This window comes from Elephas maximus, chromosome 5 (assembly GCF_024166365.1).
Source record: "Elephas maximus indicus isolate mEleMax1 chromosome 5, mEleMax1 primary haplotype, whole genome shotgun sequence".
Taxonomy (NCBI): Eukaryota; Metazoa; Chordata; class Mammalia; order Proboscidea; family Elephantidae; genus Elephas; species Elephas maximus.
Genome location: NC_064823.1, coordinates 110,609,150 through 110,622,799, shown reverse-complemented (window position 1 = coordinate 110,622,799; position 13,650 = coordinate 110,609,150). Strand labels below are relative to the sequence as shown.

The window sequence follows — 13,650 nt, the reverse complement described above, 5'->3', positions numbered from 1 at the left end:
AAAAAGAAAAAAATACTTCCCAGGTACATATCATGCGGTAGCAGAAGCTTTTTTTATCTGCATGGAACATATTAATTACATTGAAAATAAGCACTAGCGGTCTCAGGGTTGAAAGATCAATTTCAGTACTTAAGACTGAAGTACTGAAAGTAAAGTACTTCACTACTTTACTCCTTAGTTATATAGCAGTTTCTCATCTCTTTTTCATGGGTAAAAATCAAATTTTCCTTCCAAATGTGAAAAGTCAGCATCTGACCTTAGACTAGCCTAGTCCTTAGTTTATTCATCTATAAAATAGAGTTTTGACCAGGTTCTGCTCTGGGTGCTCCAGGAGAAATTAATTCCTGTCTGTAATTAGTTATAATCTATTAATGGATTTAGGCTAATAAGTGAACGACAGTGATATAAAATAGAGTATGGTAAGTGTAAGGTAAATATTTTAAGAGCTATAAAAACGACTATTGGTGTTCAAAGAAGGGAAAGTTCACATCTGGTTGAAGAAATCAAGACTAGTCTTTTTGGAAGAAACAGCATACAGGGCTTTGACAAATATGGGATGGGGCTGGTATTCCAGATAAAGAGCAGAGGATATCAAGGGCACACCACAGGAAAATACAAACATATCAGAAGAATACTGATCTGGATCCAGTCAGTCAGGGAAAGGTGCCAATTCTTCACATCTTCACAGAACATCACTTTTACATAACGTGGTAAAATCATTTCTTAATAGCTCAAATAGCTTACATTCAATATATTCTATTTATAGTTTCTATCTGAGCTGTGTTTTTTTTTTTTTTTTTTTAGATTTGGCCATTAAAGGGGTAAAGCATGTGGTACTGCGTGAGACATTTCTACACCAAGAATTTTTATTGGTATTAAATATTCCACACCGATTAGAAAATAGCATGTTATTTCAAACCACAAAACTTCTTAATGTAATATACTCACTTTTCATTGATTACATCTATATGTGGTTGTCATTTGTTCTCAAATAATAATATGAAGGCAGATATTTTATCCATAATTACTACTATATAATGTATGCTGACATTTTCTAATCCTACCTAGATTACATGAAGAAAGTGCTTTTGGGCTAATGGCATGGATTCCGTTGGTTATATGTGGATTACATGAATCAAATTGCTTGAACTCCATTTTATTAGAGAATTTCACACACACACACACATACACACAGACTTTGTTACATTTCAAAGATTCATTTCCTAAAAAAAAAAAATTTCTGTCAACTATGAATTGGATTTCAAGTTATTACAAATACTAGAAGAAACCCTCTGTGAAGGTTTCTCCAGTAAACACAAGCGAAGAACTTCATCATATAGAGCTCAGAGTATAAGCTGTGGGGACAAACTGGGCTGGAGAGTTTTCTGTCATGACATGAAATGCTTCGGCCTATTCTATCACCTCAAGATTAACACAATTTAAGGGCAAAATGTACATAAACAGTTTTATGAATGGATTTTCTTTTAATTCATAAAACATTTCACCTATTAAAATTAATTATACTTCTCAAGAAGCTGCCTTAAAATAAAGGTTTTTGTTTTTTTTTCTTTTTTAAAGACTCTCATCAGTAAATCCCTATCAGTCTATTCCTTTCTACTTCTTGTATCTTAGCCTAGTCTGTATTTCTACACTTAGCCTAATCTTCTTCACCTTGCTCTTCCTGTCTGACTACTAAACCTTTAAAATTTATTCAGGGAAAATCTTTGATAAATATGACCATTATTGGGAAGAGGTTTGACTCCATAGTTGCTGATTTACTGTCAATATTAAGAGTGCATATATCCAAACTCACTTATGATGAAATACAGAACCTTTCCATAAGATAACATAGTTGACCTGCTGCTGTCGGAATCAATTTCGACTCATAGTGACCCTGTATGACAGAGCAGAACTGCCCCACAGGGTTTCCAAGGAGCACCTGGTAGATTCGAACTGCCGATCTTTTGGTTAGCCACCATAACTCTTAACCACTATGCCACCAGGGTTTCAAGAAAAGTTGACATCCCTCCTTTTTTTTTTTTTTATTATTGTACTTTAGATGAAGGTTTACAGAACAAACTAGCTTCTCATTAAATAATTAGTATACATACTGTTTTGTGACATTGGCTACCAACCCCATGACATCTCAAGGCTCTGCCTTCTTGAACTTGAGTTCCCTATTACCTCTCCTGCCTTCTAGTCCCTGCCCCTAGGCTGGTGTGCTCCTTTAGTTGCGTTTTGTTTTATGGTCCTGTCTAATCTTTGGCTGAAGGGTGACCCTCAGGAGTGACTTCATTACTAAGCTCAAAGGGTGTCCAGGAGCCATACTCTCAGTATTTTTCCAGTCTCTGTCAAGCAAGTAAGTCTGGTCTTTTTTTGTGAGTTAGAGTTTTGTTCTACGTTTTTCTCCAGCTCTGCCCAGGACCCTCTATTGTGTGATCCTTGTTAGAGCAGTCAATGGTGGTAGCTGGGCACCATCTAGTTGTGCTGGACTCAGTCTGGTGGAGGCTATGGTAGTTGTGGTCCACTAGTCCCTTTCCCTTGTGTCTGTTGTTTTCTTCATTCTCTTTTGCTCTTGATGGGGTGAGACCAGAGAAGTATCTTAGATGGCTGCTCACAAGCTTTTAAGACCCCAGATGCTACTCACCAAAGCAGAATGTAGAACACTTTCTCTATAAACTATGTTATGCCAGTTGAGCTAGCTGTTCCCTGAGACCATGGTTTCCAGGGCCTTCAGTCCAGTAATTTGGTCCCTCAAGGAGTTTGGATGTGTCTATGGAGGTTCCATGACCTTGTCTTGGACAAGTTGTGCTGGCTTCCCCAGTATTGTGTACTGTCTTACCCTTCACCAAAGTCACCACTTACGTATTGTCTCATGTTTTTTCATCCCCATCCCTCCCCTTCCTTATAACCATCAAAAATTGTTTCTTTTTGTGTGTAAACCTTTTCGTGAGTTTCTACAGTAGTGGTCTCATACAATATTGTCCTTTTGTGATTGACATATTTCATAGAGTTAAGGTTTTATTTCAATCTCCTGGTGCTTTCCTACTTTTTTTAAGTGACAACCTTGGGACTTTTGACACTATTAGGCATACCAGAAAAAAATTAGGCCAATATATCCAAGTATGTTGACTTATTCTTTACTGGACATTCTTTTAGTGATAATTTATGCATCAGTAGAACTAGTTCTAAATCAAATACTATGGTTTAAAAAACACCCCTTTCATTTTGGTGGATTCTGTTTGGACACTTCCAAAGGACTTGCTTCCCCTGTCTAATTCCTACTCAATCTCATAATTCAGGGAGCCCTGGAGGCACGGTGGTGAAGAGTTCGGCTGATAACCAAATACTGGCAGTTCGAATCCCCCAGTCGCTACTGGGAAACACTATGGGGTGGTTCTACTCTGTCCTATAAGGTTGCTATGAGTCGGAATGGACTGGACGGCAATGGGTTTGGTTTTTAAGCCTCATAAGTCACTCTCCTAGGAAAGCCTTCTCTAAACTTCTAGACTACTTTTGTCACCTCTTACAATGAGCTTCAAGCCACCATCATCTTTTGCCTGGATTATTATGATAGCCTCCCTAACCAGACCATTCTCTATGTTAGATTATGTCACTTCTCTTCCCCAAAATGCCAATTGTTTCCCATCTCACACTGAGTGAAAGCCAGTTATCTCAATGGCCTACAGAGTAAGGCTTCTGGTTCTCTCTCTGGCCTTATTTCCGATTATTCTTCCCCTGTCTTAGTCCATGTATCTGATCTACCCCTCAAATACACTAGGGATATTTCTGCCTCCAGGCTTATATACCTACTCTTCTCTATGACTGAGATTTTCTTCCACCTGACATTCCCCACCCTACCCTGGCCCAGTCTCCCATGCTCTACTCAGTGAAGCCTTCCCTGTCTATCCTACTTGAAATTGCATCCCTTCTCCAAAAAGCTCTCTATTTCTCTTTCCTTGCTTTACTTTTCTTCTAGAATTATCATCATTGAATGCCCTGGTGGTACAGTGGTTAAGCATTTGACTGCTGACCAAAAGGTCAGCAGTTTGAATCTACTAGTGGTTCCTTGGAAACCGGCTGTCCTGTACGGTCACTATGCATCAGAACTGACTCGACAACAATGAATTTTTAATGTGCTTAAGACATTTTACATAATTATTTTAAAATTTCTCTCTATTAGAATGTAAAAGCTCCATGATATAGGAAAAATTTTCTTAAGTTCCTTTCATTCACTGCTGAATTCTCAATACCTGCACAAAGAAGGTATTCAATAAATATTTGTGAAAACAATGAATCCTTGTGCTTCTCCTACTGTGGTGCATACAATGCTTTAATTGCTTAACTGTCTTTCCTGAGGTGAAGGATTACCTCCTTGGTCATTAGGGTATCCCCAAGGAACTTTACAGTGCCGGAGAAGCAGACCCATTTAATATTGTTGAATGAATGAATTAATGAATGTCCCACCCAAGATAACACGAAATTTCCAACAAACCTGGATCATTTCCAGGAAGTAGTTTACTATGATGGTAGCTATTTTAATAGCCAAAACTAAACAAAAACTCTTTTGTTAAACAAATTAAAATACATTATCATACTACTTCTGTTAAAAAGGTATTTCTAGCATCAGCCTGCTGTTTTCCATTGTTTTTAATGAGACTTTCTAATGAGTTTGTAACAGGCTACAATCCAAACTAAACACAGATTAGATGAAGAACCAGTAGTTAACGTTCACCTAAGAAGCTTCTCAACAACTGAAAGGCAAAAGTCTACTTGAAATTCATCTCTAAAGCCTGTCACTGCTCTCCTGTAAACATTTAAAAAAAATTTTTAATTTCAGTGAAAATATACACAGAACATACACCCATTCATCAATTCCTGTCATCATTTTTCATGTTCATGCACTCTTAATTCCAAACCAAACCTAAACCAATTGTTATCGAGTCGACTCCAGCTCATAGCAACCCTACAGGACACAGTAGAACTCAACTGCCCCACAGTTTCCAAGGTGGATTCGAACTGCTGACCTTTTGGTTAGCAGATGTAGCTCTTAACCACTACACCACTAGGGTTTTCCACTCTTAGTTCAGGCTCTCCTTATCTCTTGCTAACATTCTTCTAGCTCACCTCCTTATCTTAATCTCTTCCAGTCCACCTCCACAGCTCTATCACAGAGACTCCACTAAAACACAAATCAGACCACATCCCTCCCTGATGGCAACCACCTAGACTGTATATTCCCTGTGGGTGGCACTAGGGCCTACTTTCCATTTTCCACACAAAAAAGCCAAGATTTAAAAAAAAAACAATCAGATCATGCCCTACTTCTACTTAAAAATACCCATTGGTTTCCTGTTCTGTGGCCATAACACCATTCATTAGAGAGCTTCTGCTCACCCCTGTGATTCCATTTCCCTTTCTCCATTCCCTCATGTTTACTGTGATCAAGCCCCACTGGTGGCTGGTTTTTTGTTTTTCAGCTATACTGGGGCCTTTGTAGCTGCTGTTTCGTCTGCCTGGAACACTCTTCCTTCACATCTTCAAGGGCTGGCTCCTTGTCACTGAGGTGTTACCTCAGATGCCATCTTATCTAACTTTCTCCTTCATCAACTCCCACATTACTGTTTTATTTTCTCAGTACAATTACTAAGACAATCACTTTCTGATGTGTTATCTATGTTTTGTTTTACCTGTTTGTTATCTGTCTTTCCCATTAAAGTTCCATAAAACCAGAAACCTTTATCTTTAGGAATTCTTTCAAGTCATCCCAAGTACAGTTCCACCCCTAAACTTATATCTAAGTGTGAAAGAACACTGTACTTTTCTTAGTTGGTACTGTCTAAGAATATACAGGAAACCCTCGTGGCGTAGTGGTTAAGTGCTCTGGCTGCTAACCAAGAGGTCAGCAGTTCATATTCACCAGGCACTCCTTGGAAACATTACGGGGCGGTTCTACTCTGTTCTATAAGGTTGCTATGAGTCGGAATGGATGGCAATGGGTTTGGTTTTGGCGTGGAACTAAGAGTGCATGAATATGAAAAATGATCATAGGAACTGATAAATGATGAATGATGAATATACACTGCTGTGTATATTTTCACTAAAATTAAAAAAAAAATTTTTTTTAATGTTTACAAGAAATAAGTGACAGGCTTTAGAGATGAATCTCAAGTAGACGTTTGCCTTTCAGTTGTTGGGAGGCTTCTTAGGTGAATGTTAACTACTGGTTCTTCATTTAATCTGCGTCTAGTTTGGATTATAGCCTGTTGAATGAACGAACACCCTGTCCAAAATAACACAAAATTTCCAACACATCTGGATCATTTCTAGGAAGTACTTTACTCACTATGATGGTGACTATTTTAATAACCAAAATGAAATAAAAATAAAAGATTTTCCTTTTGTTAAAATATACCATCATACTACTTCTGTTAAAAAAGTATTTCTAACATCAGCCTGCTGTTTTCCATTGTTTTTAATGAGTATTGGAAGCCCAGTGCCTAGAAGTATCCAGCACATGACAAGGGCTCAAGAAAGATGGGTTAAATGAATGAATGTACTCATGCCTTATATTCCCATCTAGGTCTGGTATGGCGCTTGTCACATAATCGGTATGTCTTCAAAGAATACAACTTCCTCACAACTTCCTATCAACTCCAGATAGTCTAAATTCTTCAGTATGGCATATAGGATGCTTCTTTCTTCAACCCTCTTCACCTCTCTTATTGCTCCTTCTCCTTCCATTTTATTCTCTAGAAAGCTTGAATCTCCAGCTGTTATTTGAACATACCATGATGTTTCACATTTTCCTGTCTTTCTCCACAGTGTCCCTCTGTCTGGAATGCTCCCATTGCCACACAGTCTGTCCTTCAGCACTACCTTTCCACCCCTCACCCTGCCCAGTGCAGAGCTGATTGGTTTTTTCTCTGAGCTTTTGCTAAGCCTTCAACATGCCTATTGATGAGTTGCTCATACTGAAGTGTATTGTCTTTTTTTTTTTTAAACCTGCTCTGCCTCCCTCAATAGACTGTAAACTCCTTGAGAACAGGGTCCATGCCTTGTTCATCTTTCTAGCACCTAGCAGATTGACTAAAAAAAAAAACACCTACTACAATCCCAATAAATATTTGTTAAATTGAATTATCTAAACTTCACTCACACTAGTATGGGCATTTAAAAAACTGCTAAGAAGGAAGCCTAGATGCCTCCGTTTCAAAATACATTGTCTGCTTATTATCAGAGAGGGTTCAGATATATAAACTGTCAACCTAATAAGAACTTGAGAATTAAACTTATAGATCAGTCTAAATCTAGTGACTACATTAATCAACACTGACAAGAATACAGTATTTTCCTAGTACTTACCAAGGCATAAAAACATGTATGACAGAGCTATAGCAATTACATTATATAAAAAAAATTATCTATAGTAATCTTAAAAAGAAAACTAATACTTACTTATTTTTCTGGTCGGTCATTAGCTTGGAATCTGGCTTACTTTTCACAGGCCTTTCCAAAAAACATAATCCTAGTGGTTCCAAAGTGTTTTTAAAAGGTTTTGATTTAATCAACTGCTAACAGAGCTAGCCTGAGGTTTTAATCCTGATCATAGCACCAATCACGTAAACCCAGATACAGAGCAGAAAGAGAAGAAAAACCAAAAGCAGTCCTTCAAAGAATATACAATACTACAGAAGATGCTCACCAACCCAGAGAAGCGAGCTGTACATGAATCTAGCCACATTCTGCAACACAAAATGCTCATTAAAAACACTCAAGGTTATTTTTAACCTGTAGGTCATTTCCTTAATCTATCAATTTAAAAAAAAAATTTTTTTTTAATCTGATTTGTCTATTTCATTTAGAACAACTCAACAGGTTATAAATACTGGAATTAAATCAAATAATTAATGTATCAGATGAAAACTCTTGAAAGAAAAGCAAGGGATGTGATGGGGTGCTAAAAAGAGCCCAGATTGGCCATGCACCAGCTCCCATTTCTTCCCACCTCAGGCAGCTGGCTGTTAGCATTATCTAGAGAAGCCTCCAAACTTGGGGTCTCATCTCTGATTTGAAGCACTTCTTCGGTTGTGGCACTGCTAGTGGAATCTTGAGACTGAAGAAGTAAATCAGAATGGTCTGGCATGGTTTCATCTACAGGAGAATCATTGTTTAACTAAAAGGAGAAAGTAAAATGAGGAATTCGGTTTGTGAGTTAGTAATGGTCGCAAAGGCTACAAGAAACATATTCCATATCATAACATACTCTGGGGCCTAGTTACAAAGAGCTTCAATGATTTCTTAAAATTATCTTTTTTTCCCCCATTCAATCAATAGCAGAACGGGGCCTGTTAATATAAGCAGCTAATCATTCAGGGGAATCAAATGTCCATTAATACATGTTAAATTTTGCTAAACAACAGCGATCAAAGTGGAAGATCGCTATGTAATTCTGTCAATCTTGAACCGAAATTCATATTTGTGTGGTAATATTTTGTTTACAGTTAGTCTGAGCAGGGGCTTCAGTGCCTAGCATGTAGTGGTTTCTCAAGCAGAGACGTCAGTGGGGAAGCAGGCTCGAATGTCTGAACTAGCCATTCATTTATTTAAGCAAAAATCAATACCACAAAATTTCAAAAAGATAAAAGGAATTAGGACAGTAACACAGAGTTGCTGTAATGGCAATCCATTGCCAGTGGGGTTTATTTTAAGAAGTAGCAGCTGTTAACTGGAAAAAAGAAATCAGCATAATTTCCCTCTTCTAAGCAGGGTCAATATTAAGTATCAGAAAAATCAAGTTCATGATTCAGTGTAGGTAAAGGCAAAACTTATTTCTTTTCTCTGAAGAGGAAGCATCTTCAAATTTGTTTTTAACTCAATGCCATTATGACTAAGTTTGGTCTTTTAATCAGGCAGTCAATTCTGCCCCCTTGTTCTAAGGAGAGCTAAACTTTACTGACCACTTACTACATACATGGTGGCTTTCCTCCTCATTAAATCCCCATGAGGCAGACACTATTAGGATTCTGTTTTAAAGGACAGGTTAGGTAAATGGACCACAGTTCCACAGTGAGTTAGTGGCAAAGCCAGACTCCACGCCTGCGCAGTCAGTCATTGTCGCCAGTCATTCTATCATTCCTTTAAACAAAAAGAGTCCTATGCAGGACCACGCCTTAGGTGACATAGTTAAGTGCATGGGTGCTGGGGGCAGACTGCCTGGTTCAAATTCCCACACTAGCTGTGTGATCTTTGACAAGTCACTTAATCTGCAAAACTGCAACAGCCATACTTACCTCCTGTGTTTGGGGTGAGATTTATTGTAACTGGTACATGCAGACACCTTGAACAGAGCCTGGCATATCGTAAACATTTGATAAGTGATATCTATTGCTGTTGTCATCACCAGCAGTTTCATTATCACTTAACACCTTACAGGAGGTTAGTTGAAAGGCATATCTGTCAACGGTGTGATGCAAAAACAGGAGAGGTGATGGGACGCCAACCACAAACTGTTAACTTTACATTTTGCCTAAAGCCAGCTCAGCCCGTGCCATTCAACACCGCTGGTGGCAATTTACCGGCAGGCAGAGTGTAGAGCAAATGGGTCTAAGTTAGACAGACACATAGTTTAGTTCAGTATGAAAAAGGCATTCATAAAAGAGCTGTGTAGCCTTAGCTGAGTCCTGGTATTCATTAGGCTGATTCCTTAGCATATGGAGCATGGTGGCTATTCCACACACGTTCTTTCCTCAAACTGCCATCTTCAATATTCAACCCTGCAACCACTGCCTCTTTGGACTTCCTTTCACCTCCACATTTCTCAGTGAACACACTACTCTTGTAGCCTTCATTTTCTCATTTTTCACTCACTCTTTAAATCTCTGCTGTCTAGCTTCTGGGATACAAGTCAGAGCCCCCATGTAACTGGCTGATCTTGAAAGTGCTCTATGTTTCCAAGCCAACTAAGAAAGAAAAGTGGGTGGCGGATTAAGTGGAGTCAGTGCTCATGCTGATACTAGACAATCAAAGTAAAAACAGATTCATTCAAGATGAGGGCCTCGAAAAGTGCCTCGCACAACTCCCCACTGCTAGGAGAGGAGCAAGATAAAACACACGTCTTGCTGCAAACGGGTGAGTAGTACCAACTTTATATGTTTAGTTTGGTCATGAATAATAGAATTCTCCACTACCAGTGCAACTTTATATTTACACTTTGGTATGTGCATTTTATGCACACTGACATGAAAATATGAAAATCAAGAAACCATAATTACTAAGTTGAAAGAGGAAAATACAACTGTCATTGTACAAAAACGTAACTGCATACCATCTGTGTGCGGGACAGTATCTGGCTGGCGGTGAGCGCTGCTTCTTCTTCTGAGGACTCATCTGTGTCTTCTTGGTTAGTCAGGTTGAGGCTGGGGGTGCTGCTGGAGCACTGGTACTCCTGGAGGGATGGAGTGTCCCCCTTGTCAATACTGTCAAGTGAGCGCCTGCGGACTCCCCAGTTGAAATTGTCCATACTTTCACCCTGGGAAAGCAAGACACAATTTCTAAGACCCCAAACACATGCTAATAAGCGTAGTAAGTGTAATATACCAGGAAAACATACACCAAGATGAAAAATACTTAATGCATCATAAACAGAGTTTCAATCAGCCCTTCAGTTTCTTCAAATTTTTAACATATCACTAAATATTTATATTAAAAGAGATCAAAAGATCTGGTTGATAACCTGTTTTAACAAAATTATTTTCCTGGCTTTCTATCTTGTATTACTGGGGACCAACTAAATCTACTATCTATACCATTTCTATTCTAATATACAAACACAGATGAGACTACAAAGAAGACAAATACATCACAGGTGACAACAAATAACAATCCACAACACCAGGCTGCAACTTACCTGCAGCTCCTGGTTAGCAAAAAGGAAAACACACAGAATTAGAAAGAACAAAGACAAACATTTAAATATACGCTACACCTTTGGGGAAAACTCTTTGTGATTTCTCAGACTCAAAGACTGATTCAAGCTCTGGATTAACCTTTGTGCAGGTAGCCAACATGTGATTCAAACTACTTTTTTATGCAAATATACTGTGAGAAAGTCAGAGACAGACACTTAAAACAACATTTCTTGATACACTTTGGCAACACAAACTTTAAGAAAACCTTCAAAATTTACAGAGATTTGATACTTGATGATACAATGCAAAACTGACTTAAAATACCCACATTCAGTTGACAACATACAGAGTCACAATTTTAGCCTGCAGGATGGCTCTGGCTAAATGCAATGGTCATTTTTTAAATTTATAAAACAGTTAAAATCAAGATCACAGCTATCAAAACATAACCTTTACTGATTTTTAAAGTTCAAAAGGAAATATGACAAATTTCACCCCACTTTAGGGATTTATATAAGTTATGCTTCTGTTATTCTAAGCTGATCCTCCTTTTGTAAGGATGTAATTCTTACACTCTTTCTTAAACCCTGAGATGACAAACTACATTGGGTTAGCTAGCTAAATATAATTTATTTGTATCCTACTATTCAGGAAGGGATTGTCCAGAACAGAGTTTTCAAATCTTTTTTTTTTTTTTAAAGCGGAGGGATATATTGTTCAAATGACATTTTAGATGGAAGTCCACTGTGCAAAACTGATTAAAAGAAAAACAACAACAACACAGAGCTGCTCTGATTGAAGGGTGGCCAGGAGTTTTGCCCACTTGACCCTTAGATCTTTCTCTGCTAGTCCCCGGGATGCCTTAGTGCTCTGCAGGTCAGAGTTGAAAACCAGTTTTCTTGAACATATCACTTCAAGTATTATTATGTAGCAGAATACATCAAAATGGCAACAGCCCTCAATGTATGTTTGGTGAGTGAATGAATATGCTGTAGGCTTATCAAGGTTGGAGATATCTTAGAAGTTTGATTTGTAGCAAAGTATTTCCTGTTACCATGTTTTAAATAAGACTATATCCAGGTTTCAGAAAATTTAAATCATTTGATCTGGGCTAATTATAAGGCATAAATTAGCCCCCACCTCCAAATCACTGAGATTTGAATTAAAGACAGAACCACAATAAGCAGCTTTAATCCATACTGACTAAGGTTCTATTCAAAAGCCACATTTATTACCACTGACATTTCAGAGTACTAGATGAACTCAGATAGCATTTACAGTGCTCTTAAAAAAAAAAAAAAGCAAACAAAAATAACCTTACCATTACAAAAATGTCAAGACTTTGACTTCAGAAATTTTAAATTCTGAACTGAAAAAAAGCAAATAACTACAGAAGAAACAGCTCATAGCCTTGAGGTAGGGCAGCAGGTCTCATCTGCCCATCACACTTTCTTGCCTGGTTGTACAAGTCTGTTCTATTTCTTACAATGTGTTTTTCAAATTGCGGGTTGTGAAATCAGTTTTAGAGGGTGGTGACTTGCCTTTTTTGAATAAAATGAAATGAAGTGGAAGAGAATAGAAAACATCAGTATGCACTGCAAACAGTAAGGATGTACATTATTTTTTGAAACTTCTATTTTAGAGATATGTGTATGTATATACGTGGATACGACGTAAATCCAACTATGAATTATAGTCCAAAAAAGTTTAAAAGTCATTGTCCTACACAATGCTGACTAATCTTTCTTTCTTGGGCTTCTATGTATCTTTGGGAATAAGCAGATGGTGAGCTATCGTACCGTTCTATTATACAGAATGATTAGGTAGGAGCTTATATAGCTTCTGGGAGCCCTGGTGGCACAGTGGTTAAGAGCTCGGCTGCTAACCAAAAGGTCGCCAGTTTGAATACACCAGCCGCTTCTTGGAAACCCTTTGGGGCAGTTCTACCCTGTCCTACAGGGGTGGCTAAGAGTTGGAATTGACTCGACAGCAGTGGGTTTGATGTTGTTTTTCTTTTTTTTTAAATATATATCTACACATAGCTTCTAAAGTAGCATAAGGGCATTTGTATGACTCTTTAAGGCACCATGGGCAACCCTGGTGCCGTAGCGGTTAAGTACTATGGCTGCTAACCAAAAGGTCAGCAGTTCGAATCCACCAGGTGCTCCTTGGAAGCTCTATGGGGCAGTTCTACTCTGTCCTATAGGGTCGCTATGAGTCAGAATCAACTAGATAGCAACGGTTTTGTTTAAGGCACCATGGTCATACCTTCATATCTGCGGAAAGGGGTGGAGGGCCTGAAACATATTGAAGAGGGCAAACTCACCTCCCTAAACTCACCTTGCAGGACTGTCAACAACTAACTGTGTGATTTGGCCAATGAATTCCATACCTCCACCTCCTGTTAGAGCCAAAGGAAACATCCTTTCAAGAGAGTGGATGAATGTATATGAGCTATATGAGTGAGTTTAAATTATCTGGAAAAAGTTATATAAATGACATGATATAAATACTTGATATTAAGGCATTTTGGGCTTCTAGCATACAGATAGATATTTGCAATAATTTTAGAGTGTAGGTTGTGTTTGACCTATATGGTATAAATTATTCAGGTTTGGAGCCCTGGTGGCTCAGCGGTTAAGAGCTATAGCTGCTAACCAAAAGGTTCGCAGTTCAGGTCCACCAGCTGCTCCTTGGAAACCCTACAGGGCAGTTCTACTCTGTCTTACAGTGTTGCTAT

At 38.3% G+C, this 13,650-nt stretch overlaps 1 protein-coding gene across 13 annotated transcripts in view; it reads right to left on the bottom strand.

Annotated features, from left to right (window-relative positions):
* The window catches only part of FRYL (FRY like transcription coactivator), a 344,107-nt gene that overhangs the window by 22,927 nt on the left and 307,530 nt on the right, over window positions 1-13,650 (bottom strand). For 12 of the 13 annotated variants that reach the window (XM_049886274.1, XM_049886269.1, XM_049886271.1 and 9 more), the window contains 2 exons: window positions 10,328-10,531; window positions 8,009-8,176 (listed from right to left, as the gene is read on the bottom strand). In XM_049886274.1, coding sequence (XP_049742231.1) covers window positions 8,009-8,176; window positions 10,328-10,531 — 372 coding nt within the window. Of the gene's footprint in view, window positions 1-7,458; window positions 8,177-10,327; window positions 10,532-13,650 lie in introns of all 13 variants that reach the window. The other variant, XR_007517673.1, reaches the window with a different exon arrangement.